The sequence below is a fragment of the Coregonus clupeaformis genome, chromosome 28 (genome assembly GCF_020615455.1).
Source record: "Coregonus clupeaformis isolate EN_2021a chromosome 28, ASM2061545v1, whole genome shotgun sequence".
In the NCBI taxonomy this organism is placed as follows: Eukaryota; Metazoa; Chordata; class Actinopteri; order Salmoniformes; family Salmonidae; genus Coregonus; species Coregonus clupeaformis.
Window position 1 is genome coordinate 26,715,930 of NC_059219.1, and position 17,926 is coordinate 26,733,855.

General features: G+C 46.2%; 1 protein-coding gene across 5 annotated transcripts in view; it reads left to right on the plus strand.

The window, feature by feature from the left end:
- Nucleotides 1-17,926, plus strand: part of LOC121543398 (IQ motif and SEC7 domain-containing protein 3) — a 165,100-nt gene that overhangs the window by 104,890 nt on the left and 42,284 nt on the right. For all 5 annotated transcript variants that reach the window (XM_041853231.2, XM_041853232.2, XM_041853233.2 and 2 more), the window contains 2 exons: nt 5,438-5,599; nt 17,506-17,628. In XM_041853231.2, the coding sequence (XP_041709165.2) occupies nt 5,438-5,599; nt 17,506-17,628 (285 nt within the window). The remainder of the gene's footprint in view (nt 1-5,437; nt 5,600-17,505; nt 17,629-17,926) is intronic.

Sequence of the window (17,926 nt, forward strand, 5' to 3'; positions counted from 1 at the left end):
TCCTCAACACGAGGGCCCCTCAGGGGTGCGTGCTCAGTCCCCTCCTATACTCCCTGTTCACCCATGACTGCATGGCCAGGCACGACTCCAACACCATCATTAAGTTTGCCGACGACACAACAGTGGTAGGCCTGATCACCGACAACGATGAGACAGCCTATAGGGAGGAGGTCAGAGACCTGGCCGTGTGGTGCCAGGATAACAACCTCTCCCTCAACGTGACCAAGACAAAGGAGATGATTGTGGACTACAGGAAAAAAAAGAGGACTGAGCACGCCCCCATTCTCATCGACGGGGCTGTAGTGGAACAGGTTGAGAGCTTCAAGTTCCTTGGTGTCCACATCACCAACAAACTATCATGGTCCAAACACACCAAGACAGTCGTGAAGAGGGCACGACAAAGCCTATTCCCCCTCAGGAGACTGAAAAGATTCGGCATGGGTCCTCAGATCCTCAAAAAATTCTACAGCTGCACCATCGAGAGCATCCTGACTGGTTGCATCACCGTCTGCTATGGCAACTGCTTGGCCTCCGACCGCAAGGCACTACAGACGGTAGTGCGTACGGCCCAGTACATCACTGGGGCCAAGCTTCCTGCCATCGAGGACCTCTATACCAGGCGGTGTCAGAGGAAGGCCCTCAAAATTGTCAAAGACTCCAGCCCTAGTCATAGACTGTTCTCTCTGCTACCGCACGGCAAGCGGTACCGGAGTGCCAAGTCTACGTCCAAAAGACTTCTCAACAGCTTCTACCCCCAAGCCATAAGACTCCTGAACAGCTAATCATGGCTACCCGGACTATTTGCACTGCCCCCCCACCCCATCTTTTTACGCTGCTGCTACTCTGTTAATGATTTATGCATAGTCACTTTAACTCTACCCACATGTACATATTACTTCAACTACCTCAACTAGCTGGTGCCCCCGCACATTGACTCTGCACCGGTACCCCCCTGTATATATAGCCTCCCTACTGTTATTTTATTTTACTTCTGCTCTTTTTTTTCCCAACACTTTTTTGTTGTTGTTTTATTTTACTTTTTTATTAAAAATAAATGCACTGTTGGTTAAGGGCTGTAAGTAAGCATTTCACTGTAATGTCTGCACCTGTTGTATTCGGCGCATGTGGCCAATAAAATTTGATTTGATTTGATTTGCATGTGTGTGTGTGTGTGTGTGTGTGTGTGTGTGTGTGTGTGTGTGTGTGTGTGTGTGTGTGTGTGTTTGTCCATGCCTGTGGGAATGTAGTAAATTATGTGTGGGTTTGTTGCATGTTTGTGTGGTTTGTGTGGTGCTGTATATGTGTCTGTCTGAACAAATAGAAGGACATCTTAGGGCAGAAATCAGCTAACACTCCACAAACAATTCAAAGTTTCCCTCTCCGACGTATATTGTGGTAAAGTCTCAACCAACCATGAGCAAGAAGAGTCCTCTAGCTAGCCGATATTGCCTTGTATACAGAGTATTCCCATGTCAGTAGCAAGAAGGTTTTGTCAGTGAAGGTGGATGTACTCCAGCGAAGCTCTCCTTAATCGCCCTCTCAGCAAAATGGGGACAGAAAGGCTACCAGTCCGCAGAACCTTTCACTACACCTTCTCTGTATCAGGACAATGAATAGGTGGCGAGATCTATTTGGTGTGCCCCACAGATGAGTGCCGGGGCCGTTCACCTGTCATAAAACCATCGGTGTTTACTGGTGGAATAAAACTGACCGGCGCTATCAGACCATTGACCATAGAGAGTGCTGACCGTTAAACTGTATTAGGACCATAAACCTCAATTCACTTTTACAGAGGGAGGAAGGATGGAGGGTGGGGAATGATATTGACATGGTTGAATATCGATGCTAACCAGGGTTTTGATGCAAACGTGTGTATATTTTTATATATGTGTGTCTGTCTGTGTGTGTATATATGTGTGTGTGTGTGTGTGTGTGTATCTTTCAGTGTGTGAAAAAGGCTCCATTTGGTTAAGCTGAGACTAGTCGTCCCTCTCCCTTCTGTCCTCATATACAGAGCCTCTCTGTTAGTCTGCAGGGAGCGGGGAGCTGTCCTTTCAGCACCACAGCTGGGGCCTGTCTGGGCTGCAGATCTCTCTCTCTCTCTCTCTCTCTCTCTCTCTCTCTCTCTCTCTCTCTCTCTCTCCCTCTCCTCTCTCTCTCTCTCTCTCTCTCTCTCTCCCTCTCCCTCTCTCTCTCTCTCTCTCTCTCTCTCTCTCTCTCTCTCTCTCATCTCCCTCTCCCTCTCCCTCTCCCTCTCCCTCTCTCTCTCTCTCTCTCTCTCTCTCTCTCTCTCTCTCTCTCTCTCTCTCTCTCTCTCTCTCTCTCTCTCTCTCTCTCTCTCTCTCTCTCTATCTCCCTCTCTCTCTCTCTCTCTCTATCTCCCTCTCCCTCTCTCTCTCTCTCTCTCTCTCTCTCTCTCTCTCTCTCTCTCTCTCTCTCTCTCTCTCTCTCTCTCTCTCTCTCTCTCTCTCTCTCTCTCTCTCTCCCTGAATAAGCCCATTAGACATGGCTGTCTTATGTAACCGTTGTGCTGTGTGTGTTAATACAGAAAGTGTGTGTATTATTGTGTGTGTGTATATACTGTATGTGTGAAGAACACTTATGTTATAAAAGAGGAGTGTGTGTGTGTGTGTCTGTGTGTGTGGGCGTGCAGTTGTGTGCGTGCGTGTGTGTGTTTGCATGCGTGTGTGTGTACCTTCTTGTGTTTGTGAACTGTGCTATACTAAGGATGGTGTAGATTGTAGGGTGCGGAAGCGGTATTATCCCCCGCCCCCCCCCGCACACACACACACACACACACACACACACACACCATAACTCTGTCATCTCCTACATGTTTATTACCATCTTTTATAAAGTGTTCTTCATAGGAGCCCTCACGCGCTGCGTTCAAGAGCACCATTGTAGTTCAGGAGAGCGTCCTCTACAGTTTAGCAGTGTTCTCGAGCTGTGTAATCATTGTTAATGAATGGAATGACTCAGTAAAGGGAAATGAATATTGATGAATGTCTACCTATGGGTTTTATAATTGGAATGGTTGTCACCTCCTGACGCTGAGTTTAACACCGCTAGCCACCACACCAGACTGTCATTACAACACTGCTATTAACGCCATGTATCACCGCTAGCCACCACACCAGACTGTCATTACAACACTGCTATTAACGCCATGTATCACCGCTAGCCACCACACCAGACTGTCATTACAACACTGCTATTAACGCCATGTATCACCGCTAGCCACCACACCAGACTGTCATTACAACACTCCCATTAACGCCATGTATCACCACTAGCCACCACACCAGACTGTCATTAAGACACTCCCATTAACGCCATGTATCACCGCTAGCCACCACACCAGACTGTCATTAAGACACTCCCATTAACGCCATGTATCACCGCTAGCCACCACACCAGACTGTCATTAAGACACTCCCATTAACGCCATGTATCACCACTAGCCACCACACCAGACTGTCATTAAGACACTCCCATTAACGCCATGTATCACCGATAGCCACCACACCAGACTGTCATTAAGACACTCCTATTAACGCCATGTATCACCGCTAGCCACCACACCAGACTGTCATTAAGACACTCCCATTAACGCCATGTATCACCACTAGCCACCACACCAGACTGTCATTAAGACACTCCCATTAACGCCGTGTATCACCACTAGCCACCACACCAAACTGTCATTAAGACACTCCCATTAACGCCATGTATCACCGCTAGCCACCACACCAGACTGTCATTAAGACACTCCCATTAACGCCATGTATCACCACTAGCCACCACACCAGACTGTCATTAAGACACTCCCATTAACGCCATGTATCACCGCTAGCCACCACACCAGACTGTCATTACAACACTGCTATTAACGCCATGTATCACCGCTAGCCACCACACCAGACTGTCATTACAACACTGCTATTAACGCCATGTATCACCGCTAGCCACCACACCAGACTGTCATTACAACACTGCTATTAACGCCATGTATCACCGCTAGCCACCACACCAGACTGTCATTACAACACTCCCATTAACGCCATGTATCACCGCTAGCCTCCACACCAGACTGTCATTAAGACACTCCCATTAACGCCATGTATCACCGCTAGCCACCACACCAGACTGTCATTAAGACACTCCCATTAACGCCATGTATCACCGCTAGCCTCCACACCAGACTGTCATTAAGACACTCCCATTAACGCCATGTATCACCGCTAGCCACCACACCAGACTGTCATTAAGACACTCCCATTAACGCCATGTATCACCGCTAGCCACCACACCAGACTGTCATTAAGACACTCCCATTAACGCCATGTATCACCGCTAGCCACCACACCAGACTGTCATTAAGACACTCCCATTAACGCCATGTATCACCACTAGCCTCCACACCAGACTGTCATTACAACTCTGCTATTAACGCCATGTATCACCGCTAGCCACCACACCAGACTGTCATTACAACACTGCTATTAACGCCATGTATCACCGCTAGCCACCACACCAGACTGTCATTACAACACTCCCATTAACGCCATGTATCACCACTAGCCACCACACCAGACTGTCATTACGACACTCCCATTAACGCCATGTATCACCGCTAGCCTCCACACCAGACTGTCATTAAGACACTCCCATTAACGCCATGTATCACCACTAGCCACCACACCAGACTGTCATTAAGACACTCCCATTAACGCCATGTATCACCGCTAGCCACCACACCAGACTGTCATTAAGACACTCCCATTAACGCCATGTATCACCGCTAGCCACCACACCAGACTGTCATTAAGACACTCCCATTAACGCCATGTATCACCGCTAGCCTCCACACCAGACTGTCATTACAACTCTGCCATTAACGCCATGTATCATTTTGATTGTTTCTTTTGGGACACTAGTGCCTCCCTTATCTGGGCTCATTTACAAAGGGCTCTAATTGTACGGAGTCTTTGAAAGAGAACGGAGACTAGTTATCATGTATTCTACTTACCTGGTGGTCATTAAATGGTCTCTTTCACACACTCACACACATACAGTACAGACACACACTGATGTTGTGGGTTGTTTTATTACTGGGAGAAGTCACTATTAGTGCTGTCAGTGGTGAGAATGCATTTCAAGCTATATGTGACACCTTTTGATCTTCATAGTCTTGGTATGTGATTTTGGAACTTGTTTAGCTAACAGGGGTCTCACAAATAATAATCTCCTTCAGCATTCTCCGCCCCCCCCACCCCTACTCTCTCCTCTCCCTACCACTCTCTGCCGGTCTCCACACTGTCTCATTTATATGTGAGGGAATGAAATGTGAAGGATTGATGTACTGTATGATATTGACCCAAATTAAGGGGATTTTAATATCTAATTTCTCCTCCTCTTTCTTCTTCTCTGTCAGTAACCCTGATAAGGGTCTCCAGTTCCTGATCTCGCGAGGTTTCATCCCGGACACGCCCATAGGTGTGGCTCACTTCCTGCTTCAGAGGAAGGGCCTGAGCAGGCAGATGATTGGAGAGTTCCTGGGAAACAGCAAGAAGCCCTTCAACAGAGACGTCCTAGAGTGAGTAGCCAGTAGTCTTCTTCTTAATAATAGTATTGGACTGAAGAGTTAAGAGCATTGCCTAGGTGGGCTCATTACGTCCTCCTCCCAAGATAAACCCTATTGGAGCAGTGGTTAGTGAGTTTGCCTACGGGCTGGAGACCTGGATTTGAGACCCTCTAGGGCAGCAGTTCCCAAACTAGGGGTCTGATAAGAAAATGGAGTCGCGGGAGAATTTCTAAAATCCTGAAGAAAAAAATTAATATGAATACACTACCGGTCAAAACAGGGGTGCCTTTCCTTCCTAATGCGTTTGAGCCAATCAGTTGTGTTGTGACAAGGTAGGGGTGGTATACAGAAGATAGCCCTATTTGGTAAAAGACCAAGTCCATATTATGGCAAGAACAACTCAAATAAGCAAAGAGAAACGACAGTCCATCATTACTTTAAGACATGAAGGTCAGTCAATCCGGAACATTTTCTTCAAGTGCAGTCGCAAAAACCATCAAGCGCTATGATGAAACTGGCTCTCATGAGGACCGCCACAGGAATGGAAGACCCAGAGCTACCTCTGCTGCAGAGGATAAGTTCATGAGAGTTACTAGCCTCAGAAATTGCAGCCCAAATAAATGCTTCACAGAGTTCAAGTAACAGACACATCTCAACATCAAATGTTCAGAGGAGACTGTGTGATAGAAGATGGCGCCGGAGGGGATGGCTGCCGTTTTATGGACTATTAACCAACCGTGCATTTTGTGTGTTTTTTCGCATTGTTTGTAACTTATTTTGTACATAATGTTGCTGCTACTGTCTCTTATGCGAGAAAAGAGCTTCTGGACATCAGAACAGCCATTACTCACCTTAAACTGGACAAATAATTTGTATTTAATGAGTCAGACGAGAGGGATTTGCTCCAGACACCCGACAGGGCCCTCATCCCCGTCATCCGCAGTAGAAAGAAAAGGAGATATCGCGGAAGGAGATCGAGGTGCTTGGTAAGGAGTCGGCGACGAGTGGCTAATCTGCCTTTGTCCATCGATGCTATTGGCCAACTTACAATCACTTGATAATAAAGTGGACGAAATACAGGCACAAATATCCTAACAACGGGACATTAAAAACGGTTATATCTTATGTTTCACCGAGTCGTGGCTGAACAAAGACATGAATAACATACAGCTGTCGGGTTATACACTGTATCGGCAGGATAGAACAGCAGCCTCTGGTAAGACAAGGGGTGGCGGTGTATGTATATTTGTAATCAACAGCATGTGCACGATATCTAAGGAAGTCTCAAAGTTTTGCTCGCCTGAGGTAGAGTATCTCATGATAAGCTGTAAACCACACTATCTACCAAGAGAGTTTTCATCTATAGTCTTTGTAGCTGTCTATTTACCACCACAAACCGATGCTGGCACTAAAACTGCACTCAATGAACTGTATACGGCCATAAGCAAACAGGAAAACGCTCATCCAGAGGCGCCGCTCCAAGTGGCCGGGGACTTTAATGCAGGGAAACTTAAATCCGTTTCACCTCATTTCTATCAGCGTGTTAAATGTACAACCAGATGGAAAAAAACTCTAGACCACCTTTACTCCACACACAGAGACGCATACAAAGCTCTCCCCTGCCCTCCATTTGGCAAATTTGACCATAATTAAATCCTCCTGATTCCTGCTTACAAGCAAAAACTAAAGCAGGAAGCACCAGTGACTCGGTCAATAAAAAAGTGGTCAGATGAAGCAGATGCTAAGCTACAGGACTGTATTGCTAGCACAGACTGGAATATGTTCCGCGATTCTTCCGATGGCATTGAGGAGTACACAACATCAGTCACTGGCTTCATCAATAAGTGCATCGATGACGTCGTCCCCACAGTGACTGTACGTACATACCCCAACCAGAAGTAATGGATTACAGGCAACATCTGCACTGAGCTAAAGGGTAGAGCTGCCGCTTTCAAGGAGCGGGACTCTAACCCGGAAGCTTACAAGAAATCCCGCTATGCCCTCTGACGAACCATCAATCAGGCAAAGCGTCAATACAGGACTAAGATCGAATCGTACTACACCGGCTCCGACGCTCGTCGGATGTGGCAGGGCTTGCAAACTATTACAGACTACAAAGGGAAGCACAGCTGCGAGCTGCCCAGTGACATGAGCCTACCAGACGAGCTAAATTACTTCTATGCTCGCTTCAAGGCAAGTAACACTGAAACATGCATGAGAGCATCAGCTGTTCCGGACGACTGTGTGATCACGCTCTCCGTAGCCGATGTGAGTAAGACCTTTAAACAGGTCAACATTCACAAGACGGATTACCAGGACGTGTACTCCGAGCATGCGCTGACCAACAGGCAAGTGTCTTCACTGACATTTTCAACCTCTCCCTGTCTGAGTCTGTAATACCAACATGTTTCAAGCAGACCACCATAGTCCCTGTGCCCAAGAACACTAAGGTAACCTGCCTAAATGACTTCCGACCCGTAGCACTCACGTCTGTAGCCATGAAGTGCTTTGAAAGGCTGGTTATGGCTCATATCAACACCATTATCCCAGAAACCCTAGACCCACTCCAATTTGCGTACCGCACCAACAGATCCACAGATGATGCAATCTCTATTGCGTTCCACACTGCCCTTTCACACCTGGACAAAAGGAACACCTATGTGAGAATGCTATTAATTGAGTACAGCTCAACGTTCAACACCATAGTGCCCTCAAAGCTCATCACTAAGCTAAGGACCCTGGGACTAAACACCTCCCTCTGCAACTGGATCCTGGACTTCCTGACTGGCCGCCACCAGGTGGTAAGGGTAGGTAACAACACATCTACCACGCTGATCCTCAACACTGGGGCCCCTCAGGGGTGCGTGCTCAGTCCCCTCCTGTACTCCCTGTTCACCCTTGTCTGCATGGCCAGCCACGACTCCAACACCATCATTAAGTTTGCTGATGACACAACAGTGGTAGGCCTGACCACCAACAACGACGAGACAGTCCTTTGTAGCTCAATTGGTAGAGCATGGTGCTTGTAACGCCAGGTAGTGGGTTCGATCCCCGGGACCACCCATACGTAAAAATGTATGCACACATGACTGTAAGTCGCTTTGGATAAAAGCGTCTGCTAAATGGCATATTATTATTATTATTATAGGGAGGAGGTCATAGACCTGGCCGTGTGGTGCCAGGACAACAACCTCTCCCTCAACGTGATCAAGACAAAGGAGATGATTGTGGACTACAGGAAAAAAATGATGACCGAGCACGCCCCCATTCTCATCGACGGGGCTGTAGTGGAGCAGGTTGAATGCTTCAAGTTCCTTGCTGTCCACATCACCAACAAACTAACATGGTCCAAGCAACCAAAACAGTCGTGAAGAGGGCACGACAAAACCTATTCCCCCTCAGGAGACTGAAAAGATTTGGCATGGGTTCTCAGATCCTCAAAAGATTCTACAGCTGCACCATCGAGAGCATCCTGACTGGTTGCATCACTGCCTGGTATGCAACTGCTCGGCCTCCGACCACAAGGCACTATAGAGGGTAGTGCGTACGGCCCAGTACATCACTGGGGCCAAGCTTCCTACTATGCAGAACCTCTATACCAGGCGGTGTCAGAGGAAGACTCCAGCCACCCTAGTCATAGACTGCTCTCTCTGCTACCGCACAGCAAGCGGTACTGGAGGTCCAAGAGGCTTCTAAACAGCTTCTACCCCCAAGCCATAAGACTCCTGAACATCTAATCAAATGGCTACCCAGACTATTTGCCCATCTGGTTTGGGCTTAGTGGGACTATCATTTGTTTTTCAACAGGACAATGACCCACACATCTCCAGGCTGTGTAAGGGCTATTTTACCAAGAAGGAGAGTGATGGAGTGCTGCATCAGATGACCTGGCCTCCACAATCCCCCGACCTCAACCAAATTCAGATGGTTTGGGCTGAGTCGGACCGCAGAGTGAAGGAAAAGCAGCCAACAAGTACTCAGTATATGTGGGAACTCCTTCAAGACTGTTGGAAAAGCATTCCAGGTGAAGCTGGTTGAGAGAATGCCAAGAGTGTGCAAAGCTGTCATCAAGGCAAAGGGTGGCTATTTGAAGAAAATATAAAATATATTTTGATTTGTTTAATACGTTTTTGGTTACTACATGATTGCATATGTGTTATTTCATAGTTTTGATGTCTTCACTATTATTCTACAATGTAGGGGCGGCAGGTAGCTTAGTGGTTAAGAGCGTTGTGCCAGTAACCGAAAGGTCGCTGGTTCTAAGCCCCGAGCCGACTAGGTGAAAAATCTGTCGATGTGCCCTTGAGCAAGCCACTTAACCATAATTGCTCCTGTAAGTCGTTCTGGATAAGAGCGTCTGCTAAATGAAAAAAAAAAAAAGTGTATATATTTTTCTACGGCACATGGGATGTTCAGTGTGGTGCGTAGCTATATTGACTAAAAACAGATTCCATGGAATCTATTGGTGGGCTTTTGCACTATAGGCTCCATCTATGGCGGGACGGCGGGCAGGCCTCTGCACTCTAGTTATGAATGTGTCTCCCTTTGCCAAATGGATGCATTGTATGATACACCGAGAGCAACTGGTGGCAAAAGAGCTGAGCACAGAGCTCAGAGATATACTGAAGCAGGTATCTTCGATTGTAAACTATACTGAACAAAAATATAAACGCAAGATTTTACTGAGTTTCAGCCCCCCTAAGACGATATCGCAGGTGAAGAAGCCAGATGTGGAGGTCCTGGGCTGGCGTGGTTACACGTGGTCTGCGGTAGTGAGGCCAGTTGGACATACTGCCAAATTCTCTAAAACAACATTGGAGGCAGCTTTTGGTAGAGAAATTAACATTCAATTCTAGGGCAACAGCTCTGGTTGACATTCCTGCAGTCAGCATGCCAATTGCACGCTCCCTCAAAACTTGAGACATCTGTGGCATTTTGTTGTGTGACAAAACTGCACATTTTATAGTGCCCTTTTATTTTCCACAGCACAAGGTGCACCTGTGTAATTATCATTCTGTTTAATCAGCTTGTTGATTTGCCACACCTGTCAGGTGGATGGATTATCTTGGCAAAGAAGAAATGCTCACTAATAGGGATGTAAAGAAGTTTGTGCATAAAATTTGAGAGAAATACGCTTTTTGTGCATATCGAAAATTTCTAGGATCTTTTATTTCAGCTCATGAAACATGGGACCAACAATTTACATGTTGCATTTATATATTTTTTCAGTGTACATCAAACCACATCCACTGCGTGCACACCTGTTCTCAAAACTATGTGGAGATATGGGATCAGAGCACGACAATGTTCTATTTCACACCAAGGCTTGGTGGTTATCGAGGGGTGTTGGAAAGATTTGCATTGAGAGAGGATTTGGTTGACTTTCTGTATAATGAAAAGAAAATGAGTCTCCTTGCCTATGTAACAGACATATTTGGGAAACTGAACAAATGGAACACAAGCATGCAGGGAAAATACAAAAACATTCTACAGATGAGTGACCAAATTAGTGGATTCAGAGGAAATCATTCTTATTGGAGAGAGTCTTTTAAACGAGAACCATGCCCCCTTCCCACGGCTGTGCATGTTTCTAACAGAAAACAGCATCAGTAAGTGTCCAACATGAGTGATGACTGCTCACCTCCAACGCTTGGAAGAGTACTTTGGGACCTACTTCCCAATCCGTTTGACTGTGATCCTGGCTCAGTTGACATGCCAGTATGTGAAATCGAACAGCTGATCGAGCTGTCATGTTACCGAATGCTGCAGACAACGCATTCACGGGTCACTATGGAGGAGTTTTGGTTCCTGACTCAAACGGAATACCCTGCCGTCTGCCTCTGAGCATTAAAACTAATGGTACCCTTTGCCAGCTGATATCTGTGTGAAGCTGGAATCAGTGCTCTCGTCTGCATTCAAACCAAATATCAATCCAGGTTGGATGTGACATCAGAGATGACGTGCGCACTGTCGACCACGCCCCCTGACCTTGAGAAGCTCTGACGTGACATACATCATGCACACCCATCTCATTAATGGTGGTGAGGTAGGAGACATTATGTCAGACTCATTTGCAATTGACTGTCATAGACCCACATTATAAGTATGTGATGGTGAGTAGAGAAGACAATCAGAAATACTGTTAGAATGTTTTTCAATTGACTTCCATAGCCCCAAATAAGAAAGTAAACAGTGGCTGCTAATAAAAAAAAAACATTCTCACATGATTGGGGTCGTGAAAGTTTTCAGATATCAAAATCGGGTCGTGGGCCAAAAAAAGTTTGGGAACCCCTGCGCTAGGGTGTTACACTGTCCCTGTTTGCACTTGGCTACACTGTTATTCAAACAGTCATAGTGAGAGAGCTTAGCACACAGACAGTAATAAACAAAGAAGTGGGAATATTAACAATACCACCATAGTTTTGAGACAATCTTACAATCCCCCTGAGCTGTCATGTGATGTTCTGGGATAATCCTCCTGGATGTCTTTCACCCATATGACCGTCTGGGAGAAAAGAGGATTCTAGCGCCACTCTGTGTGTGTGTCTGTTTGTGTTTGTGTGTGTGTGTGTGTGTTTGTTTCTCAGTGTCTGTGACGTTGTCTAGCTCAATCTTTTAATTAAATCTACACCAATCGCCAAAATCAAATATACCCAGTCTCAACCCTGAAATGATGCATTATAATTTAGGTGTGTGTATATGTGTGCGTCTAGCTGCCTGCCTGCCTGCCTGCTTGTCTGCCTGTCTCTCTGCTTGTCTGTCTGTCGGTCTGTGTGTGTGTGTGTGTGTGAGGATACCTTTCAGAGTAAAGACATCATATAAAAACACCAACAAACAGTAAGATGGTAGCCTAAAAATACCTCCCCAAGGCCAGTCAGAGATAGTGGAGATATGGGTCAATCTATATGGGTCAATCTATAAATGCAGTGGCTTTTGGGCATGACATTTTAGAAAAACTCAAATGAAATTCTCCAGACCAATTTTCCATTGAGAGTGCCTACCGCCATATTTCAGATTAAAGTGACAGATGAAAGTCTTAACAGCTGATCATTGGGCGACTGTTCTCAGTGCTGTGACAGTCTACGTTCTATTGTAAAAATACATCACAGTTTCAACTTAGATAAAGAACTCTAATGCACTATTCTATCACGCATGCACACACGCACACACACACACACACACACACACACAGCCGATTAAATAATGATTAAGACGAGGACCCAAAGCAGTTCAAAGCCTTTTGTTTCAAAGGAATTGTTAATCAGCTGTTTTTTTGGGGGGGGACTTCTCTTTTAGGTGTTCTTAAGAGGACACATGCACAGACGTATGTACACACACACACGCACACAAACACACACACACACACACACACACTCACACATACACACACACTGCACATCTCATTACATGAGTCCTGGAATCTCTTTGAAATGCAGCTCTATTTCTCTCATTGTCTCTGTTCCTTTATTCATTGGTCTCTCTCTCTCTGCAAGCGTTCAGCCTGCCTTTCTCCTTTAACCTCAGTCATTATCCTTCTCTCTCTCTCTTTCTCACTCTCTCTCTCTCTCTCTCTCTCTCTCTCTCTCTCTCTATCTCTCTCTTTCTCTCTCTCTCTCTCTGTCTTTCTCTCTCTCTCTCTCTCTCTCTCTCTCTCTCTCTCTCTCTCTCTCTCTCTCTCTCTCTCTCTCTCTCTATCTCTCTCTTTCTCACTCTCTCTCTCTGTCTTTCTCTCTCTCTCTCTCTCTCTCTCTCTCTCTCTCTCTCTCTCTCTCTCTCTCTCTCTCTCTCTCTCTCTCTCTCTCTCTCTCTCTCTCTCTCTCTCTCTCTCTCTCTCTCTCTCTCTCTCTCTCTCTCTCTCTCTCTCTCTCTCTCTCTCTCTCTCTCTCTCTCTCTCCCTCTCTCTCTCCCTCTCTCTTTCTCTCCCTGTCTCTCATTCAAGTCAACATGTTCTCTTTTCTCAAAGTGTTGACCTGATCCTCAAACCACTGAAAAATGTGTTATCTAAAGGTACGACCCCACTATTCCAGGACCCTTAACTCCTCTAAGGGTACGACCCCACTATTCCAGGACCCTTAACTCCTCTAAGGGTACGACCCCACTAGTCCAGGACCCTTAACTCCTCTAAGGGTACGACCCCACTAGTCCAGGACCCTTAACTCCTCTAAGGGTACGACCCCACTAGTCTAGGACCCTTAACTCCTCTAAGGTGCACGACCCCACTAGTCTAGGACCCTTAACTCCTCTAAGGGTACGACCCCACTAGTCCAGGACCCTTAACTCCTCTAAGGGTACGACCCCACTAGTCCAGGACCCTTAACTCCTCTAAGGGTACGACCCCACTAGTCCAGGACCCTTAACTCCTCTAAGGGTACGACCCCACTAGTCCAGGACCCTTAACTCCTCTAAGGGTACGACCCCACTAGTCCAGGACCCTTAACTCCTCTAAGGGTACGACCCCACTAGTCCAGGACCCTTAACTCCTCTAAGGGTACGACCCCACTAGTCCAGGACCCTTAACTCCTCTAAGGGTACGACCCCACTAGTCCAGGACCCTTAACTCCTCTAAGGGCGACCCCACTAGTCCAGGACCCTTAACTCCTCTAAGGGTACGACCCCACTAGTCCAGGACCCTTAACTCCTCTAAGGGTACGACCCCACTATTCCAGGACCCCTAACTCGAACCCTACACTCTCCCTCAGCATTTGAAGTACACCAAATGGATATATATATATATAAACTGTATAGTGAAAAACGGATACGCTTTTAGAATTCCACCGTAGTTGACATATAATTATTTAAATCCCACAGAATGTGATATAGATCTGTGCTATTTTCCTGATTAGTAGCTGTAGCTCTATACCGGTCTGCTCTTTAATGGAGGTGATATTGAGGCTGAACATGCTACAGTGTAGGTGTGTGTGTGTGAGAGCACTTGAGATATAGGCTGTGTCCCAATTGACAAGGATGCTTCCTTTTGATGCAGCATTTCTAGGCAGGATGTCAAAATTGGCATGTCCCAATCCCAAGGTACCTTAAAATGCTCCCTTCTAAGGTGCCTTCTTTCGGCGATTTTGAAGGCAGCATCCCATGTATCCTCCGCCGGGGAGGCTATCCCATAGCACCTTGCGGCGCAGGGAAAAATGTATTCAAGGGAGAGTGATGGGAATTAGGGTCTAATGTGAAAATCAGTCATGGGGATAACATGAATATTGGTGATGTGAGGGGTAGGGGCTGTAGTGTGGTGTGTCTGTGTGCAGGTGGGGAGGCTGTGTGTGTGTGTGTGTGTGTGAAACAGAGAGAGAAACAAAAACAGAGAGAGAGAGAGAGAGAGAGAGAGATCGAAAGAGAGAGAGCGAAACAGAGAGAGAGAGAGAAACAGAGAGAGATACACAGAGAGAGAAACAGAGAGAGAAACAGAGACAGAGAAACAGAGAGAGAAACAGAGAGAGAAACAGAGAGAAACAGAGAGAGAAACAGAGAGAGAGAAACAGAGAGAGAGAGGGAGAAACAGAGAGAGAGAGAGATCAAAAGAGAGAGAGAGAAACAGAGAGAGAGAGAAACAGAGAGAGAGACAGAGAGAGAGAAACAGAGAGAGAAACAGAGAGAAACAGAGGGAGAGAAACACACAGAGAGAGAGAGAGAGAGAGAGAGAGAGAGAGAGAGGGAGAAACAGAGAGAGAGAGAGAGAGAGAGAGAGAGAGAGAGAGAGAGGAGAAACAGAGAGAGAGAGAGAGAGAGAGAGAAACAGAGAGAGAGAGAAACAGAGAGAGACAGAGAGAGAAACAGAGAGAGAAACAGAGAGAGGGAGAAACATAGAGAGAGAAACAGAGAGAAACTGAGAGAGAAACAGAGAGAGCGAAACAGAGAGACAGAGAGAGAGAGAGAGTGAAACAGAGAGAGAAACGGAGAGAGAAACAGAGAGAGAATGTGTGTACCTTGGTGTGTATTGTGTGTGAGCAGGAGTGAGTGTGTGTATGTGAGCTTTCACACGTGTGTTCCTCAAAGTGTGTGTGTATGTGTCCTCCACCCTTTACCCCCCTCTCAGTGATGGAACACAACCGCTGCATTGATATTAGCCAAAGCGTTAAAGCACATACTCCTGCCGCTTTGCAGGCATAAATAAGTCCAGTTAAAATGTCTCAAGTCCAATTAAGCCCTATCACCGTTATAGATTTTGTTCCCTAAAGATTGCTTCTCCCCCCTGAGCTTATTTGGCTCTACTGTAGTCTGACACACACACACACACACACACACACACACACACACACACACACACACACACACACACACACACACACACACACCAGTCTACCCCACAACCTGTTGATAGCAGAGAAATTAGCTCTACTTTCTGCTTGTCATCTTCTAATCAGGTGGAGGTGAACAAACCTGGTTCTGTCTTGCTGGGAGGCAATCAAAATGTGTGTTTGTGTGCTTGGACGGGGGGCGGTGTGGGTTGTGTGTTTGTGTGTGTGTGTGTGTGTGTGTGTGTGTGTGTGTGGGTGTGTGTTCTGCAGCCCCTGATACATTGTAAACACTTCACTACATGTGGCGTGTAACTTCTCCTACCACCGTGTACCTGACAAATATGCTAATCAAGGGAGGTAATCAAAATGTGTGTATTTGAGTGTATGTCTGTGTGTGTGTGTGTGTGTGTTCCCCTCTAAGATATTCAATATTCTGCTACAGACCGCTAGACCACAGCGAGGTTAATTGAGGACAAAATCTAAAATAACTCAACCACTTCAGTTCTAACAAATATAATGACCTGAAGTCACTGTCATTGTCCTAGCTAAATTACATTGTAAACTATGATGCAATAGGTTATCAAGATAGTGTCACAATGACTTACAATTACATGGTTTGAAATTGTCTCTCCCAACTTGATAGTAGCTCAATTGGTAGAGCATGGCGCTTGTAACGCCAGGGTAGTGGGTTCGATCCCCGGGACCACCCATACGTAAAAATGTATGCACACATGATTGTAAGTCGCTTTGGATAAAAGCGTCTGCTAAATGGCATATTATTATTATTATTATTTATCAGATGAGATTTCAAGATAATCATCCTTCGATTCCATCACTCTAGGAAACATTTTCATCCAAACTGAGAAAGTTTCACCCTCAACACCCAGTCATCCAACTTTTCAACGAATCCATTCATCTTCTCGCTCCCTTTGGCGGCCATTGCTTACAGAAATCACTAATTCCCATGCATTTATTCCAACTGGCTTGCAAATCTCTTTTATTTAAGCTGATTTAATTGCCTCTGACTAAGCTAGCCCATCCATTAATGGCTGGATTTTCTGCTCTGAAGGTTTGTGTCCCTGTGCTGGGGGAAACGGTGATAGCGGTGTAGCCGGGGCTAGATGGGCCCTATCCCTGGTGTCCTTGCATCCATGCATGGATAATACCTGGGCGAAACTGACCTTGAAGTAGACATAGTGAAAGTTGTGAAAGTTGTTACCGATAGTTCTGAGTCGTTTCTGGGTTCACCTCCCCACGGCCGCAAGGGCAGGGGAAGTGGAAGTGGAAGTGGCGTCTGATGTGAATACTAACTGTGGTTTACAGATTCCTGAAGAAGTAACATATGTCTCTCTCTCTCCCTCCCTCCCTCCCTCTATCTCTCTCCCTTTCTCCACCCCCCCTTCCTCTCTCTCTCTCTCTCTCTCTCTCTCTCTCTCTCTCTCTCTCTCTCTCTCTCTCTCTCTCTCTCTCTCTCTCTCTCTCTCTCTCTCTCTCTCTCTCTCTCTCTCTCTCTCTCTCTCTCTCTCTCTCTCTCTCTCTCTCTCTCTCTCTCTCTCTCTCTCTCTCTCTCTCTCTCTGCCTCTCTGCCTCCCTCTCTATATCTCTCCCTTTCTCCACCCCTTCCCTCTCTCTCTCTCTCTCTGCCTCCCTCCTTCTCTTTCTTTCCTGTAGTTGTGTGGTGGATGAGATGGATTTCTCAGGGATGGAGCTGGACGAGGCTCTGAGGAAGTTCCAGGCTCACATCAGAGTCCAGGGAGAGGCCCAGAAGGTGGAGAGACTGATCGAGGCCTTCAGGTGAGCTCCATTATTCAGTCAGTCTGTCAGTCAATCAGTCAGTCAATCAATCAATCAGTTAGTCAATCAATCTATTAATCAATCAATCAATCATTTGTGTGTGTGATATATTGCTTTGTGAATAATCCCAGGAAGAGTAGCATTGATGGACTAATGGGTATCTTACTAAACTAAACGAAACTATAAACGAAACTCATCCTGGAGGGGGTTTGACACAGGGCTGAAAAAAACAAGACAATTCAGATAAGTCATCCAAATCCAGTACAAAGTCAGTCAGTTATGAACATATGAGGTCACT